At 50.3% G+C, this 15,943-nt stretch overlaps 4 protein-coding genes across 4 annotated transcripts; 1 reads left to right on the top strand and 3 right to left on the bottom strand.

Annotated features, from left to right (window-relative positions):
* The first annotated feature begins 213 nt into the window (after positions 1-213).
* On the top strand, positions 214-2,884 carry ASPACDRAFT_1873937 (uncharacterized protein). The gene is made up of 4 exons (XM_020198023.1): positions 214-555; positions 641-1,509; positions 1,562-2,248; positions 2,311-2,884. Exons 1-4 carry the CDS (start codon positions 553-555, stop codon positions 2,432-2,434), a joined length of 1,683 nt encoding a protein of 560 aa, XP_020053098.1. The 5' UTR covers positions 214-552; the 3' UTR covers positions 2,435-2,884.
* A 938-nt stretch (positions 2,885-3,822) lies between these two features.
* On the bottom strand, positions 3,823-6,499 carry ASPACDRAFT_46281 (RFX family transcription factor; the record flags this gene model as incomplete). The annotated part of the gene is made up of 3 exons (XM_020201759.1): positions 3,823-5,434; positions 5,492-5,809; positions 5,862-6,499. The coding sequence occupies 3 exons, from the start codon at positions 6,497-6,499 to the stop codon at positions 3,823-3,825; spliced, it is 2,568 nt and encodes an 855-aa protein (XP_020053099.1).
* Positions 6,500-7,880: 1,381 nt separating this feature from the next.
* Positions 7,881-9,705, bottom strand: ASPACDRAFT_46282 (MFS transporter; the record flags this gene model as incomplete). The annotated part of the gene is made up of 5 exons (XM_020201760.1): positions 7,881-8,431; positions 8,493-8,939; positions 9,008-9,076; positions 9,128-9,368; positions 9,445-9,705. 5 exons carry the CDS (start codon positions 9,703-9,705, stop codon positions 7,881-7,883), a joined length of 1,569 nt encoding a protein of 522 aa, XP_020053100.1.
* Positions 9,706-14,095: 4,390 nt separating this feature from the next.
* ASPACDRAFT_33932 (succinate--CoA ligase (GDP-forming) subunit alpha) lies at positions 14,096-15,515 on the bottom strand (the record flags this gene model as incomplete). The annotated part of the gene is made up of 7 exons (XM_020200001.1): positions 14,096-14,596; positions 14,664-14,746; positions 14,818-14,843; positions 14,898-14,960; positions 15,018-15,144; positions 15,241-15,269; positions 15,346-15,515. The coding sequence occupies 7 exons, from the start codon at positions 15,513-15,515 to the stop codon at positions 14,096-14,098; spliced, it is 999 nt and encodes a 332-aa protein (XP_020053101.1).
* Positions 15,516-15,943: the final 428 nt, after the last annotated feature.

Raw genomic sequence — 15,943 nt, forward strand, 5'->3', positions numbered from 1 at the left:
TGGAAGAAAGAAGAAGTGAATGCAAACAAGTGAAAGTGAAGGTGTAACTTGTAACTATCTAATCTTCTTTCTTTCTTTCTTTCTTCCTATCTATCGTCATCACGTGCGAGTCTACCCGATAGTTCCATCGATAAGTTAGTCGCTTATCGCTTGAAGTAAAGGAAGGGAAGAGGAATGCCGCGGGCGGGCGTCATTCCATCCACCACTCCATCCTCTTTCTCCACCTCCACCTCCACTCCTCCCTCTCCCTCTCTCTCTACTCTCTCTCCACTCGCCGCCGCAATATCCGTCATCTTTTCATTCTTCCTCGCTCACATACCCTCTCGGTTTTATTCTTCCTACTCACACACACATTCTCTCTCTCTCTTTTTCATCCCATCTCCCCCCATTTCCCCCCATCTCCCCTTCATTGATCCATCTTCCCGGTTTATCTCTGCATTGTCCTTGTGTGGCACCCTTATCCTTTGTGTGGTTATCGGGTTCCGTATAGTTGCCCGCTGTACGCCCTCGCCCCATCACCACAGTGGATGGTTTAATTCTTTAAATCAAATTATGGTACGTAGCTAACAGTCATTTGCGGAGAATGCATTGTACCGCGTATCATCTGCAATACTGACTTTCTGACGCACTGCAAATCAAGTCCGGGAACTACGATTATCCTCCCGCCTCTCGCCGTCCTTCTCGAGGGTCTCGTACCAACAACGACCGACAACAACGCCCTGTTCTGAATCGTCTGCAACATCTACAGGAACTGCTCAATTCCGAGCGTAACCGTAACAACTCAGCTCGTGCGCTTGAAACTCTGAACCAGGAGTTGGAGGAGTACCGGGGCAGGTCCTCATTTATCGCCGAAGAGGCCAGGGCAGCTTTGGACCGGCAGTTTCAACAAGTCCGAGCCGAACGCCAGATCTGGAACCAACAACAAGCCACGGGCAACGGCAGCACGGCAGGTCCTGTGCGTCCTGGTGGTCAGAGACCGCACGCGTTGAATGTGACAGTTGTGAATTCGGAAGCAAGTGCTTCTGACCCGGCCCGATCTGGCAATAGGACTCCGAGGTTCCGTCCTCTCAGAGCCGAGGATCGGATCGGCCGCGTGAGAAGAAGCAGAGGCGCAAATCAAACGTCTCTTCTGGATGAGCCTGTACCCCGTCTCGAGTCACCAACAGTCATGCCTCAGCAATTGGAGAGTGACTCCCCAATGGATCACTGGAGGACAAAGCGTCGCAAGTTGGAGGCGGATGATCATCGAGAAGGTTTGCAGAACTTTCGTTACGGTCAATATGGTCAGGTGGTTCCGGGGGCACTCAGAATGGAGTTAGCCAGCTGTGACGGAGGCACATATGAACCGGACGGAGAAAGTTCCTGGCCCGAGAACATCCTTCGCAATGACTCCACTGTGTACTGCACAAAATCAGACCGATGCAACTTGGTTCTGAAACACCAAGCTGGAATCCCTTTTTCTTTGCAGAAGATCGTCATCAAGGCGCCGAGAATCGGTTATGATGCTCCGTAAGTGATAGCGGCCTCACAATATCAAGCTCGCTGCTGACTCTATTCATAGGATTCAAGAAGGCATGGTTTTTGTCTCAATGACATCTGACGACCTTTTAGCTCGTACAGCCGCATCTCATGTTCAACGTGAGGCGACCAGACGCGCTGGGCGAAATTGGCACAATGGAATGCAGCCATCTCAGGAATACCTGAATGCGCACCGGCCTCGCCTGCCGAATATTCAAGGGAACATGGTCGAGCCCAATCTCAACACCGAAGTTTCCGACACTGACAACAATAACCCTTCGAGGCCCGTCGAGGGAGGTGAACCTGATCCCATACCAGAGTTTCGCACCATAACCAATTACGATGAACAATCGGATGCACGTTCGGATGCCCACGGACGGAACGACGATGATGACGAGACGCCATACCTCACTGAGATAGAGCGTCTGGAGGCTGATCGGTTCGACGACGCCGCCATCTGTTCGGACACTAGTGAAAGTCTGAGCGAAGCTGAACTCGCTGAAATGGGTACATTTCCTCGGCGCCGCCGGGCCTTATCAAGGCAGATCCGAGCCATGCGGCGTCGTTACGAAGCAGCACACCCAAGGCACCGTCCACGTTCGCCCGATACACCTCCCCTCCCACGCCACGAAGACTCGCAGCCCCTGGATTCTTCGCTTATGAAACCTCATGCACGGTTTCACATTGCCAGGCACAAGAGCATGGTCAGCATTAAGTTTGATCCCCCACCGTAAGTTCTATGCCTTGCCGCTCGAGAGGATCCTACGTGTCTAACTTATTGCCACCATACAGCTCAGGAAGATACATCCTTGTCAAGCTGTGGAATCCCCATAGCGGAAAGAACATAGACATTCAAAGCATCGTTGCTTACGGCTATGGTGGCCCGAGGTTCTTTCCAGCTTCAGGTTTCAGATAAACCCATAATACCTCTTGCGTGCAACTCCCACCACCACACGGATCTATGTGTTCGCTTCATGCTTGCTGGTTGTGTGAATGTGCAATGCAAGCCACCTTCGAGCCTTTTCAGGGACCGGTCTTTCATCTCATCATACACAGCCAGGACTGGTTGGTCCCTGACTTCCTTCATACCCATACCCATACCCATCCCTCCTGATCGTAAACCAATACCCAATTTAGATAGAAATGTTTCTCATGCACTCGTATGTTTCACGCCTCTGAGTTGGTGAGACAATGTCCAGAGTCACGATGTTCAGAGTATTCTGATTACCCGTCCGTGCCTGAAATCAGTGTTGTATTAATGTGGGATAACAAACGGAACAGAATGGTCTTCCTTTTTACTTCAAGGGGGAAAAAGTCTGCTCCGTGACGTAGCCTTGCTATCAATATGTGTTCTCCACCATCGGGCTCCGGCTCCAGTATAGTTACGAAGCCGAGGATTATCGAGAAGGGCCTGGGTGAAGATTACCTAGTAACTCACCTCCTCATGTGCACAGTGACTATTAGATTCAAATAAGCAAAGCAGGATGGGAATGCCTGGATGGAGCCGCCACTCGTAAGGTATAAAGAAGTGTCGATTACAGGAGCGCGATCGAGAGAGCAATGCAGACTGTTTCTTTTTGAAAAAGTTCGTAAGTATTAAAGTATGGTATGTGTATTAAGGCAACGACTGCAGATGGTCCAGTGAACACACAAGTCACCCCTCCGCCCACGTGCTAAACATCAAGCGTACACAAACAGATAGATTGGTAGTCCCCCATGCGTAAAACTCGGACAAAAATGAGCAAATGAGCCATCTAGCGCCAGTGAAGCAACACATCGGCCCTTTCAACAACCTCAACATGAAACAAAGCCAACGACGAGTTCTGTGAGAGATCACATTATCTCTCGTCAGCAAACCTGAAAGTAGTGTGCGTATGTATGTACAGAAAGAGATGGGTGAGTCGTAGCTCGGTCGTCCGCGTTATCGAGATTGGGAGAGAAAAGTCAGGGATGAAAAGAGGATAGTCAGAAGAGGGAGCCAAGCGGGATCAACCACGCTTTGAGGCAGAAGTATGTGTAGAGAGAGGTAAAATCAACCTGATACCATGGGCAACAGTATGATTGGTGTTAGAACGACGTATTGAGGCCGACGTTATCTCGAATCGATTCTCTCGTTTCTCGTCTCTCATGCAAAAGATCGTCGAACGCCGAAGGTGAAATCTCTTCAGGCGAGAGACATCAAACAGATAATCAAACCAAAATGGTACTCCTGAAATAAAAGAGAATCCAACTCCACCCTTAAAACAAAGAAAACTCGTATTTTGGATCCAAGAACGAAAATTCGAAGGAATATGTATAGGTAAATCATATGACGACGACGTCTCCCTCAGCATCCGCTGGGTCGGAAGCCATCATATCACCATATTTACCCACGGTCATCAACATCGAGTCGTCGTCAAGATCAATGGCGCTATCGTCATTATTCGGAGCATGGAAGCCAGCAATGCTCTCGGGAATATTGGTAGGCTTCTCGTTTTCGGTATCATTAGTGCTTGACTCGGCATCCACTTGGGGCCGCAAGGAATCCTGAGTTTGACTCATGCTCTCTGCTGACGTGGAGCTAGGAGTCGGTCGTACTCTTGCCTCGCTTCTGAGCTGCGAATCAGTTGTCATCATTGAGTCACTTCTCTCGTGACCCGGTAAGTTTGAGGGCTTCATGAGATATCCACCCTGCCCTTGCTGGTTCGCAGCCATACCAGCGTGTTGCAGAGTACTTGGCTTGTAACGCATAAACCCTCCCTTTTCAGCTTGCCACAACATCATTTCATGAAAGAAGACCTTGGTCATCCACCAAGCGCTGAAACTTTGAGCGCCTCCCAGCGTAAGTCGCCGCAGGATGCAATCCCATAAAGCATCGACTTTCTCAATTATGCACTGAGTGCGGTGATGCGGAAAGGCTCCCGGAAGGTTTAGAATGAAAGAGATCCACTTGTCCGGGAAGTTATAGTCATCGCCGGCCGCCTCTTCGACGGGGAATTTGTGTACTTTGGTGTCTTCTTCGGTATCGGGCTTGGCAAAGAAGGGAAGAGTGGTAGAAGGGTTGATGTCTGTAACTGGAGTGAGAAGAGATCGAATGTCATGCTTCAATATCTGTTCAGTTGCACGCTCCGCGCAGCTGGGAATATTGGCTTTCATGATCATCTCTTTGGGGTCAACCAAGGTCTTGAAATCGAACCACATCTGATTTCGGTTATCGGGATGGCACAACCATGCGGCGGCCGCGTTGGCAGATTGGTTGACATCAAGCATATGCTTCAGTAGATTACAAAAGATATGCGCTGGGAGTAGTCTGGCTAGAGAAACATGTGTAGGCTGAGTCTTGAACGTGTCCGCAATGTGGGCTGTCAGTCGTTGCGAGATGGAGCAGAAAGCATCCAAAACCAATTTCGGCACCACCTGAGTGGTAAGTGGTGCGACGAATGCAATCATCTTCTGATACATGATCCAATCGCATTCTTTGATCCATGGTGCAAGGTTAGGATGCGTTAAGAGCTTTTGCACAGGAACTGTCAGAGTGCCATGGAAGGCCGAGAAATATCGCAACATGTTCTTTTCCTTGCAGTACCGGAAACTGTCAATGACAGAAATACAATGTGAGCGATAAAGAGCTGCAAGCGCAGCAGCGATTTTGGGGTCCGTGTTTGCTGGGAGGTACTGCTGTATATCAGGAAGATGAAGGTCTTCATTATCGATGGAAGGCGTGTCGCATGAAGGTAGATCGAGCATCTGATGAATGATTTTGCCGGCTTGGCTTGCCATATTATCAAGGGTGGTGGAGGAATCACCATAAGAGTAAGATGGGACTGGGCAACCACAACCTGAATTCGAGGTATTGGTCGCGAATCTGGGGGTAAATGATGTTGTGGGAGAAGGGAATTCGGCGGTATCGGCAGGTGGTTGGGGTGCGACGCTGATGCTACAGGGCTTCATCAATACTTTGCGTCAGTCAAATGGCAAGGAACATTCACCATACCTTTTCTGCATAATATCTTCAACCTTGCTATCTGTAACACCAGTGGAACCATTTCCATTCATCGGTAACTGAGGGTTTAGTGGTGGCGGCTTCTGCTGTTTCTCCTCAATCACGGTCAAATCCACGTAGTGGTACTTTGATTCGCCACGAACGCCCAACCGTCTCGTCTGGACGTTGGGAAAGATGATTCGAACCAATTTCCCGAATGACGCGGGGTTCAACACCGAGACACGTTCTGTGCCACATTTCTCGGCGTAACAGCAATAGACGCGATCACGTCTGACCGAGCCGCTACTTTTCCTGCAGTTCTCCTTCAACCTAGAGCCAGGTGAGCATGGCTGACAGAGCCCAAATTCAAACCGCTGCTTACCAGATCATAGCAAAGACCTGCTTCACCTTTTCAGCCTTGCCGCCAGCACCTTCATGCTTCAAGACCTCAGCTGCCATCTGCTTCAGAGTGAACCCTTCATATTGACGTAATAGTTTCCGGAGCTCGTTATCGTTGGCGAGAGATGAGCTGGACCCTTTCTTCTTCTTTGCGCCTGCCTCAGAATTCTCGTTGTCCTCCAGAACGTGCTCCGGCACATGGTTTTCAATTCCACTATCATACATAGCCGCAAACTGTGGCATCGGCATGCCCGGGAGGCCGTGACTCGGTATGCCGGCCGACAGTGTGTGATGGGATAGATGGTGACCGTGCATTGCATGGCCCGGGAACTCCTCAGCCCGCGGCATAACAGGATGATGGGCCTCTTGCAGCGTCGGGTCGAGAGATGCGCCGTTTACCTGGTGCGACAGCTGCTGTCCGAATCGCATGATGATTTCCTCCGGATTACTGGCAAAGACACTATGACCTGTGGGCTGCGGGGGCAAGAACTGGGGGAACCCGTCGGTGATCTGTTGATCCTGCGTCTGTTGAGTCGTGGTAGAATGAATGCTAGCCGTTGAGCCTCGCGACCGTGGGCGACGGCTGTTCCTTGATACTACAGTTTCCGATCGTGATCGCATGAGATCAGCGGTACCGGGGCGGCTGAGTGGTGCTACTAATTGGGTTGTTTGAGAAGCAACACTCGACGCCTGCGAGGCCGCTCGGCCCACTGTGCCTGCACGATTAGCCGGCCAAACTTATAAACTTATGAAGCAGCAGCAGCAGCAGCAGGGCAGGACGCAACCCAAAACCCGAAGGGACAGACGGTACGCAACGGTCAAAGCCCGATGAACCACCGAGACAGGTCGCATGCAGGAAAAAAAGCAGTATCTCTTACCCATATCAGGAGACATATCCTTCTTTATTCTTCTTTATTGACTGGGAGGCAGAGATTTTCGGGCACTGCTACACACAGCACACGTTTCGTTGCTGGGTGAGAGACGAGTTTGGTTTGGTGTGGTAACCACGGGCAATAGCGTCTGTTTTGATCCTTCACGGAACCACCCTCGAACCGCACGAATCCCCACCGCAGCAGACGCAGAGCAGGCACGAACGCCAGAAGAAAGAGGCAGCGGGTTGTATATCTTGTCGTCGTCACGGCATTCAGAAGTTTGTCGTTGAACTGCAGCAGACTGGCTATGGAAGGCTCATAGCGGCCGCGTTTGCAGGGTCGAAGTGGGCGAAGGTCGAAGGAGGAATAAACAGAGAAATCCGTCTCTCAAGCAACGAGGCGGCGGTTGTTTGGGTCCCCGTCACGTGCTCCCATGCGGCTTAGCTAAGGTGCATTCTTCGCGGCCAAACAAAAACATCCCTGCAGAATGCAATCAACCTTCGCTAGTCCTTGCATCCGTTAGTAATGAAAAGAGCTATTCCGAGCACTCTGGACTAACCATGTATGTAATTTGACCAGTCCTTTTCCTTCTGCAGTATACAGAGTAGTCGCTACTAAGTATGCATGTTGCACATACATGAAGATAGTATTGTTGTTGTAGAAGATGCAACTTCTTCCGCCGACCCATGGTTCGTCAGTCCTACTGACTAAGCCCATTAGTTCTCGGCTCAACTTGATCTGCCACCACCGAAGCTTATGACCTCATTGCATTCAATGCCATGTTTGGATCTCAATCATCAATAGTTAATACTCAATCTCAATCAAACCTATGAATTACATGCCCTTCAATCCAGCATTATTCCTGCATCCCCAAAAGACAATCTACGAGGTGGGATAAAAAGAATCGAAATTCATAGTTAATCTGAATATCCTCACAACCCACCCACGACTCTAAGCATTTATAACCAACGCCGTCCCAAGAACATCTCAGGAGCTATCATCATGTGCCCCAGTGTGGTATAAAAGTCAACACAAAACAATCCTTTAAGCAGCTCCAAACTCCATTGACTACCCAGAAATGCCAAATACCCTTGTCCATTGAGATTCAAACCCGGTAGACTCAAAACAGTCTACGGCATTTGTGCTTTTAGCCTCCGCTCTCGGGCGTGGCGCCAGCCAGGGCCCCAGCGGTCTTCAATCCATAATAATGGAACCATCACCAATGTGATACCCGCGAGCAAAACAAATGTATAGTCTGCCCCCAGCGCTTCCAGAATGGGCTGTACAGCCGCCACACCTGCAGCTCCTATCAAACATCGCATCAGGTTGTTCACCGCCGTTGCGCTGGCGCTTGCTCCGGGATACAGATCGATGACCAACGCGCTGTTGATAGTGAAGATTCCCGTCGCACAGAAGGCGATGAAGTATTGCAAGATAATGGGAACAGCAACATGGGTGCGGAGAGACACCCCATAGACCGCTGTAGTCACGATGAAGATGCCAGTGATCCACCAAGTGTTTCGCATCCGAGCAACCTCGATGGGAAAGTCCGAGTGTGATTTGAGATTGACTCGAGTACCCGCCGGATATCCATGCTTCTCGCAATATTCGCGCTCGGTCAAGCGGTGGTTGTAGTCCATAAGATACCCTACCAGGTAAGAACCTGACATACATCCAAATCCTGTTTTATCGACATTAGCAACTTGAAATCCCCGGTAGTGCCTGCTGAGAGCTCAACGTACCGTTGCCCAAAAATGTCAACCCTACTTCAAGAGATGACAGGCCATAGACCTCGCTGAAGAGATCCGTGGTGCTCGAGGTCACCATGCTCCATACAGTATACACTATACTTCCGAAGAATAGGGTGATAAAAACATCCTTTTCGGCCAGGAATTTCAGTGGCGCACACACGGTCCGCCAAGTCACCTTCGCCTTTTTTACCCCCGGTTCTGCACCGTCGATAACACCGGGCTGGCTCGTAAAGTGGTATAGAAAAGGCTTGTGGAGGCCATCAAGCTTCACAGTACCATTGCCAGCAATAGGGCGGAGCGTTTCCGGGAGGAGAACCAGGATTGACACCAGACTCACGCCTCCAAGTATGGTCAGGAACCAGAAGATAGATCTATACCCCAGGTACTGGGTCAACAGGCCACCAAAGACCGGGCCAATGCCCTGTCCAAGCATGCGGACTATCATTCTTGTCAGCCTTCCATGCCACCAGAATTCTTCTGGTTCTGCAGAGCCAAAATTTACTTACCTCCGCCGAAGATGCCCACCAAGCTACCCCTTTCCGCGGAAGTGGTGATGTCGCCAATAACTCCAGCTCCTGCATAGGCGTTAGGAGTGCTGCAGCAGTGAATTCCAATGACAATCTTACCGATCGAGATGGTAGCCGCACTACCAGCAGCCTGCAGAGCGCGAAATGCCATGAGCTCGCCATAGTTCTTGGACTCGGCGAGTGCGATATTTGCTACTAAGTAGACAACAAAGGTGCCAATGAACACAGGGCGTCTTCCTAAAGCATCTGAGAGAGATCCCCAAAAAGTCGGCGCGAGGCCTTGGACAATCATGTATATTGTGATAGTGAGAGTCGCCAGCGTCATGCTGACGTTGAGTGACTGTTCCACGCTCAGTAAACGTGTCTGGATCTTTGAAAGGTTCGAGCACTGCATGGCTTATGCTTTGGATACACACCTTCGATACATCGTCCAAAGCAGGGAAGTAAATATTGGAGGACAACGGTGAAAAGATGGCAGCCATCGAGACGATGCATACCATCTGCAACTTGCGGGATCGAGTGAAAATATGATGTGGTGGAGGCTCAGATGATTGACCCTCGAATGTGGATGGATCTCGTGAGATCGAACCCTTCTCCGAGTCTTGATCCGTGAAGGAAGCCACCGAGGAAAGTTGTGGCTCTGGGACCTTTGCGGTCTCTTCTCTCGATAGGGACATGTTTATGGCTTGATTGCAGGTCCAGCCCTGAAGCAACTTGCTGAACAATAGTATTCAATTCAAAGAGAATGGACAAGGAGAGTGTTTCTGCAGAGGGACAATGTGCGAGGCCAGTGCACTATATGTCCCGGAGTTTTCCATGTCATTGATGCCACGGACAAGACACGCTCGGACTCCGACAAAAGAAAGGACTAGGCATCTCCACTGCGGAGCATGTTTGATGGATGAGGTCAATCCGAGGACCTTCCTAGATGGGAGTCAAATGGGTAACACATAGAACCCTTATCGCATGCACGAGGGCCCGAGTTGGAGGGACCTTCGTCTCCGACCAGTCTCACTTGGCACCCAGCAGGCTAGGTCACATTGGGGCAAATCCAAGCCATTGGGCAGCCGCTGAAAGCGGGAGATATGAAGTGGGAACAACAAGGATCTGGAAGAGACAAGACGGGGCTGATGTGACGACGAGTGGTCAGGAGTATGAGCTCTGCAAGCCATTGAGGGCTGCCGAGGCCGTCGACTAGCGCTCGAAGCTGGGAGCTGACGAATGCAATCCACCTGCAACATAGGATTGGTGTGTTTCAGGGACCCGGCGCATCTGTCATGTATCGCAGAATCTAGAAAGAGCGGAGCAAGTGTTCAGGAATCTGGACGGTCTATTGAGAGACGGCGGCATCACTGCCAGCGGGTCCTTGTGGCAACGGACGATCATAACCGGCGAAACTGTTGACCAACGGAGCCGGAGTCTTTCACGTGCGTGTTCAAGACCGGAATTTCTTCGAGGCGTGGTTGTCATCTGAGATACCCTTGAGCTTCTCATCAGCTTTGCCTGTCGATACTATATTCCGACTGGCAGTTCGTTGGTACAAACATCTGATCATTGTCAAACGTGTTCCGGTATGTTATTCTTGTCCATTCAGTGCCGGAAGGATTGGGCATGGACGAAAATTTACAGGAGAGACCGATATGGCCATTGATAGGCATGATCCTCATTCTTAGGATTTGCATGGATCTCGGGGATCTACATCGGCACCATTCGCACTCAGGGTGGATGGGGGACCGGGGGGGGCTAGAGTCCGGCCAACCCGAACCGGTGCCCACTGCCTCCGAGTTGCTGCCTTAACCTTGACATGATGGCCGGTCCCGCATGCTAAGGTGTTAGACTAGAAGATCTGAGTTCCATGCAGCTTCGCTCGCCGCGGAGTTTGGAATTCTGCTTTTGTGGATTTTCAGCGGCAATCACGGCCTGGATGGAGCCTAATGCGTAGGCTCTCCCTTAAGCTTAATTATGTGACCCCAAAAGGGGGGGGGGGTTTCAAGAATATAACTAAAGCAATTCTCTGGTCTTCAACAGTGAGGCCATATTGAAGATAAAGATCTACAGCATAGTGCGGATGGGCAGGGCCAACTGCAGCATATGCAATAATAGCCCGTGATGACGAGGACTCTCGAGCATCGGTAAATCACTGAATGTGCGCAATCATCTTTTTGGGGGGAGCGGAGGGGCACCGGACAGCAGAGCAGGGTAGAGACAGATCACAAATAGTAGATTGCTCGATTCGGTCAATTGCGGAGCACGATGATGATGTTGATGCTCTTGGGTTTTTCCCAAGGAGGAAGTTCGTCTCGGCCGTCATTAGACGAGGGTTCAAAAGCACTGGCATGTTTCTGTTGGCCTGGAATCGGTATCACATTGCTCAGAAATTGGGGGATGTAAAACGACCTGAGCTAATTATAGTAAGATAGCTGTGACCTATGTGTCCAAGATCAATTAAATTTCAGAAGAGAATAACGAAGGCCAAGCGATAAGAGAGGATGGATGGATGTGATTGTAGTGACGGTAGAAAGTCGGAGAACCGAACTACTGTACTCGAACTCCTATCATCCGCCATGTCAATCTTGGCGAACAAGACTCGGGGGCCAGAACAAGGGGGCCTAGGGGGAGAGAAGAACAGAAAAAGAGAAAAAGAAGGAGAAGAAAGAAAGAAGAAATCAGGGATAAACTGAGGGAAGGGGAGGATTGATAGACGGTGTGATCCTCGGGACTAATTGGGTTTTGAGATGACTAGTTCAAGAGATCAACGAGGTTAACTTTGAGAAGTGGAGCTTAGGAGGGATAGATCAATGGGCGCAGTGGCGCAGATCGACACCGCCCGCGCCAAGCCCCGGTTGGCTTGCCGCGATTGAGCCTGACTTTCGAGTCGGTCCACTACTATATGCAGTACATATTGCACAGTACATATTGCACGCGGTATTTCCTGGAGATTGACAAAAGAATCGCACAGCTACAAGTACCCAACAGAGATGTCTATTCTCGGATGGACTAGCAGAAGACTCGACTTCACCTTTGTTATAGCATATACTATTTACAGTCGGTAGGTAGATATAAATACTCATCTGACAGTGCATACCACATACACTGAGGACCTGCAGCACTTGCTCACCGTCACGCTACACATTGACACGGCCACATCGCATGGCAATCAGCGATAGTGGTCTTATCGCAAACCACATCACAATAATCCTTGGCAACAAACGACCTCTATCTCTACATCTATGACAAGACAATAGTGTCTCAGTCCCAAGCCTGAGACCTGCAAGCCACATGAATTGGTAGTGACTTGGAACTGTGGCCCACTTCATCACAACAATTGAAGCCCAATCAAGCTGAAAAAGAGATGTTGCATGGCTTGTCGACTGATTTTGTCATAGAAGGCCATACAGTAACTCTCATACACTCAAGGGGTGTGCCGCTAGTTAACCTACTGTGAATGGCTCCTCGGCCAGCTTACTATCCTGGCCCATTTAACTTAGTCGGCCCGTTTGTCAACACCACAGCATAGTTTACTTTCATTATGTTCTATTATAAGACTGATCCCACATGACACTGGTGCTTTCTTAAAGGACCCTGGTCACTATTTGTCACTATGTGAAAAAGTCATCATTCGTTCTTGTCCCCTTCAAGTGGAACCCGACATCTCAATGGACATCGCTGGAGGTATATGTCGTTATCTGCGGCTACAGATACCGATAAACCAAATTGATATATTGTGCATTTTGCATCCCATGAGCCCCTGTCACATCCCTGCTGGCTCGGTAATTGATTGATACTCCGTACCAAGCCAGTGCATTATCTCCAACTCGCCCATCCGGCCAATTACCTACCAAGGTTCTTCCCCTACCACGCCGGGTCTTGGCTGCAGCTGCAGGGCATTCGGTCGAAGAGAGGGGGCAAATCCAGTTCAATCAATCAATCTAGTCTAAGCCTCCCTCCCCCTCCCTCATTCCGTTCCTTGTCTGTCTGCCGTTGCCTACAGTGCAAGTGGAAACAAAGCCGTATACGGAATAGTCATTGGTTATTGATCTATGGCACTACAGGGTCTGACCGGGATCTAAGGCTCCGCTGCCAAGTTCAGACTGTGCTTTTTGTTTTGAACAATGTCATCATAAGGACCCTGGTAAACAGTGTCCATACTTTACCTGTGTGCTCAGGAACTGGAACTAACTGATAGTTCAAGCCACTATAATTGCACAGGTGATGAGAGAGCAAGTAATGCCCGAGTCACGATCGACACCCTCGCAAGAAGTCAGTACAGGAAGTGTTCTGTTTGGTAGGAGGCCCTTTTTCTTCCACACCACATTACATCAACCCGTCCGCTGCGTGCCAGCATATTCTTTTCTTTTCTTTTCTTTTTTTTTTTTTTTTTTTTACAGCAGACGATTTTTTTTCAGCCACGAGAATAGCTCCTGCATTAGTACTTGGTGGATCTACTCGGAGTTGTTTGGACATCGGACGTCATGCTCGGGAAGCCGAGAAGCGAGCTTCCGAGCATCTCGACCGTGACCAAACGGCTTCCGGGTCCTTGTGGAGATCGCTGCTGTTGTAGTCCTAGTAATGGAGATGGAAAGTGACATTCCTCTTGTCCAGGAAAAGTCAAAGAGGATAGTCATCTTGCGTGTGGCCAGGCTAATCTACACCAGAGAGACGAGGGTCTGTGGACATTGGAGGATCTGTACCGCGGCAGAAACTCGGGTCATCGATGCTCATTTAAGGGTGGTGCCTGCAAGAATTCTCCCGCACGTGGGCCTGTGAATAATAAATCAAATTTACATACCAGACCTAATTACTGCCTTGCATCTTCTAAACAAAGGAAAAATATCGACGAGGGGGATAAGAGATCAGATAGAAAATACAGAACGGCCACCATGGCTCGGGCAAATAAGGAGAAAAGGTCGTCTAAATGATGAATGGAAAGGATGAGCAGAAGCACGACATCCTTCACATGTCTGCCTGATTGATAAAGAAGAAAAATCGCTCATACCAACCAAAAACAGACGCTGCAGGATTATGTCATATCTCCGCCGGGTGCAAAGTGATTGATGATCACTTAATCTAGACCAGGTCCCTCTTGACGAATTCGGCCAACAGGGCCTTGCCAAGAGCAGCGGGGCTTCTCTCGACGATGACACCAGCCTTCTCCAGAGCAGAGATCTTCGAATCGGCACCACCCTTGCCGCCGCTGACGATGGCACCGGCGTGACCCATACGGCGGCCCGGGGGAGCACTGATACCAGCAATGAAACCAACAGCAGGCTTGTTGTACTTGTTGTTGGCCTTGAGGAACTCGGCGGCGTCCTCCTCAGCGCTACCACCGATCTCACCGATCATGATGATACCATCGGTCTCAGGGTCCTCGAGGAAGATCTTCAAGCAGTCGATGAAGTTGGTTCCGGAGAAGGGGTCACCACCGATACCGACAACCAGAGACTGACCCAGACCGGCCTGGGTGGTCTGGTTGACGGCCTCGTAGGTCAGGGTACCGGAACGAGAGACGATACCGACACGGCCACGCTTGTGGATGAATCCGGGCATGATACCGATCTTGCATTGGCCCTAGCGCATCAAACAACACCAGATGTTATTACCAGAGATCACTAGTGGCTTTGACTTGGGTACTTACGGGAGCAATGATACCAGGGCAGTTAGGACCCACAAGACGGGTCTTGTTCTGCGTCTTCAGGATGTCCGTGATACGGACCATGTCTGAGCACTCGTTTATCAGTCTTCCGACCCGAACAGGCATCTAAAGCGCTCGCTTATCTAAGAGAACATACCGTGCTGAGGGATACCCTCGGTGATACTATATCAAGATCAGCGGCCAGCCCACTTTCCGAAAATTCGACAAGGTACGTACCAGACAGCCAGAGGGATTTCGGCCTCGATGGCCTCCTCGATACCCTTGGCAGCCAATGGGGGACTGCAATCGTTAGCACCTCGCATGTGCATGTTCAATCCACCAACATCGGGTCCTTACGGAACGAAAAGCGCAGTAGCAGTGGCGCCAGTCTCCTTCACAGCCTCGCTCACGTTGGCGAAAACGGGTCTGTCGAGGTGCAGGGATCCGGCCTTCTTAGGGTTGGTTCCACCAACGACCTTGGTGCCTGGCAGTTGTGAGTTTCGCGTAACGTGACCATTTAGAGGGTTCTATTCCGCTTGGCGCCTGCGCAGATGGGGGGAGGGATTGGAAAGATTAATACCGTAGGCGATGGCTTGCTCGGCATGGAAACTGCACCCGGACGGGAAAAAAGCAACGTCAGCGATATATCCTTGACAACCTTTCCAAAATGGAACAAAATACGTACGTTCCCTGCTTTCCAGTGAAACCCTGGAAGATCACCTTCGTCTCCGAGTTGATGCGAAGGTTGTTAACGGTCTCAGAGTAGATGGAGCTAGCTGAAGCTGCGTATCCCCGGCGCTGCGTGGCAGCAGCATTGCGAAGAGCAGAAGCGGTGTTACGGCGGAAGGCCTGCATATTGGCTGGAGGAGAGGAAAAGAAACCGGGGAAGGAGAAAAGAGAGGAGAGGGAACGGAGATAAAGACGCACTCGAAAAGGGTTGAGTCGTTCAGGAGAGGGGGAGGGAGAGTTGAATTAGGAGGGTATACAGAGCAGAGGGAAGAGGCCGGTTCAGAAACGCGATTTGGGAACTTTCGGGACAAAGCTTTAAGCGGATCCGAATTGTCACGGGCGGTCGGTTTTCTCCCTCACTCACTTTACTTACTCAACCTGTGGCACCCTCGGTCCTCCCGCTTTTTTTTCCCTTTCCCTTCCACGCTTGCCGCGTGCCATACCCGGGTCACAAGTCACCAAGTCACCACTTATCCAGTTGTTATTCCAATCATTATAATTATCGCTCACTCATTAAACTGTACTCTTGAACCCGAGCGAGCGGCCATCACGGG

This window comes from Aspergillus aculeatus (assembly GCF_001890905.1).
Source record: "Aspergillus aculeatus ATCC 16872 unplaced genomic scaffold ASPACscaffold_15, whole genome shotgun sequence".
NCBI lineage: Eukaryota > Fungi > Ascomycota > Eurotiomycetes > Eurotiales > Aspergillaceae > Aspergillus > Aspergillus aculeatus.

Excerpts from the sequence above, each read along its gene's own strand:
- ASPACDRAFT_1873937 (XM_020198023.1), top strand. Across the intron at positions 1,510-1,561 it reads AGAATCGGTTATGATGCTCC|GATTCAAGAAGGCATGGTTT; the intron begins GTAAGTGATAGC and ends CTCTATTCATAG. Across the intron at positions 2,249-2,310 it reads ATTAAGTTTGATCCCCCACC|CTCAGGAAGATACATCCTTG; the intron begins GTAAGTTCTATG and ends GCCACCATACAG.